Source organism: Eimeria mitis, genomic scaffold (assembly GCF_000499745.2).
Source record: "Eimeria mitis Houghton genomic scaffold, Emh_scaff4490, whole genome shotgun sequence".
Classification (NCBI taxonomy): domain Eukaryota; phylum Apicomplexa; class Conoidasida; order Eucoccidiorida; family Eimeriidae; genus Eimeria; species Eimeria mitis.
Window position 1 is genome coordinate 2,464 of NW_013572808.1, and position 200 is coordinate 2,663.

Genomic DNA, 200 nt, shown 5'->3' on the forward strand with positions numbered 1-200 from the left:
GCATAATCACAAAACCGCTTACTTATACCATAAATACACCCAAATAAACAAACCCTTTACTTCTTCCTTTTTATAAATTTAGGGTTTAGGGTTTAGGGTTTAGGGTTTAGGGTTTAGGGTTTGTGTGTTTAGGAGTTGCGTATGCTGGCTCGTGAGGGTTTATATAAAAGCTCTTCTCTTTGTGTTTTTTCTTCTTCTTT

The 200-nt window shown here is 35.5% G+C and overlaps 1 protein-coding gene across 1 annotated transcript in view; it reads left to right on the top strand.

Moving 5' to 3' along the window:
• The window catches only part of EMH_0075550 (DNA polymerase epsilon catalytic subunit, putative), a gene marked incomplete at both ends in the record, with an annotated part of 2,499 nt that overhangs the window by 1,039 nt on the left and 1,260 nt on the right, over nucleotides 1–200 (top strand). Inside the window, one exon of the mRNA XM_013499612.1 lies at nucleotides 133–151. Coding sequence (XP_013355066.1) covers nucleotides 133–151 — 19 coding nt within the window. The remainder of the gene's footprint in view (nucleotides 1–132; nucleotides 152–200) is intronic.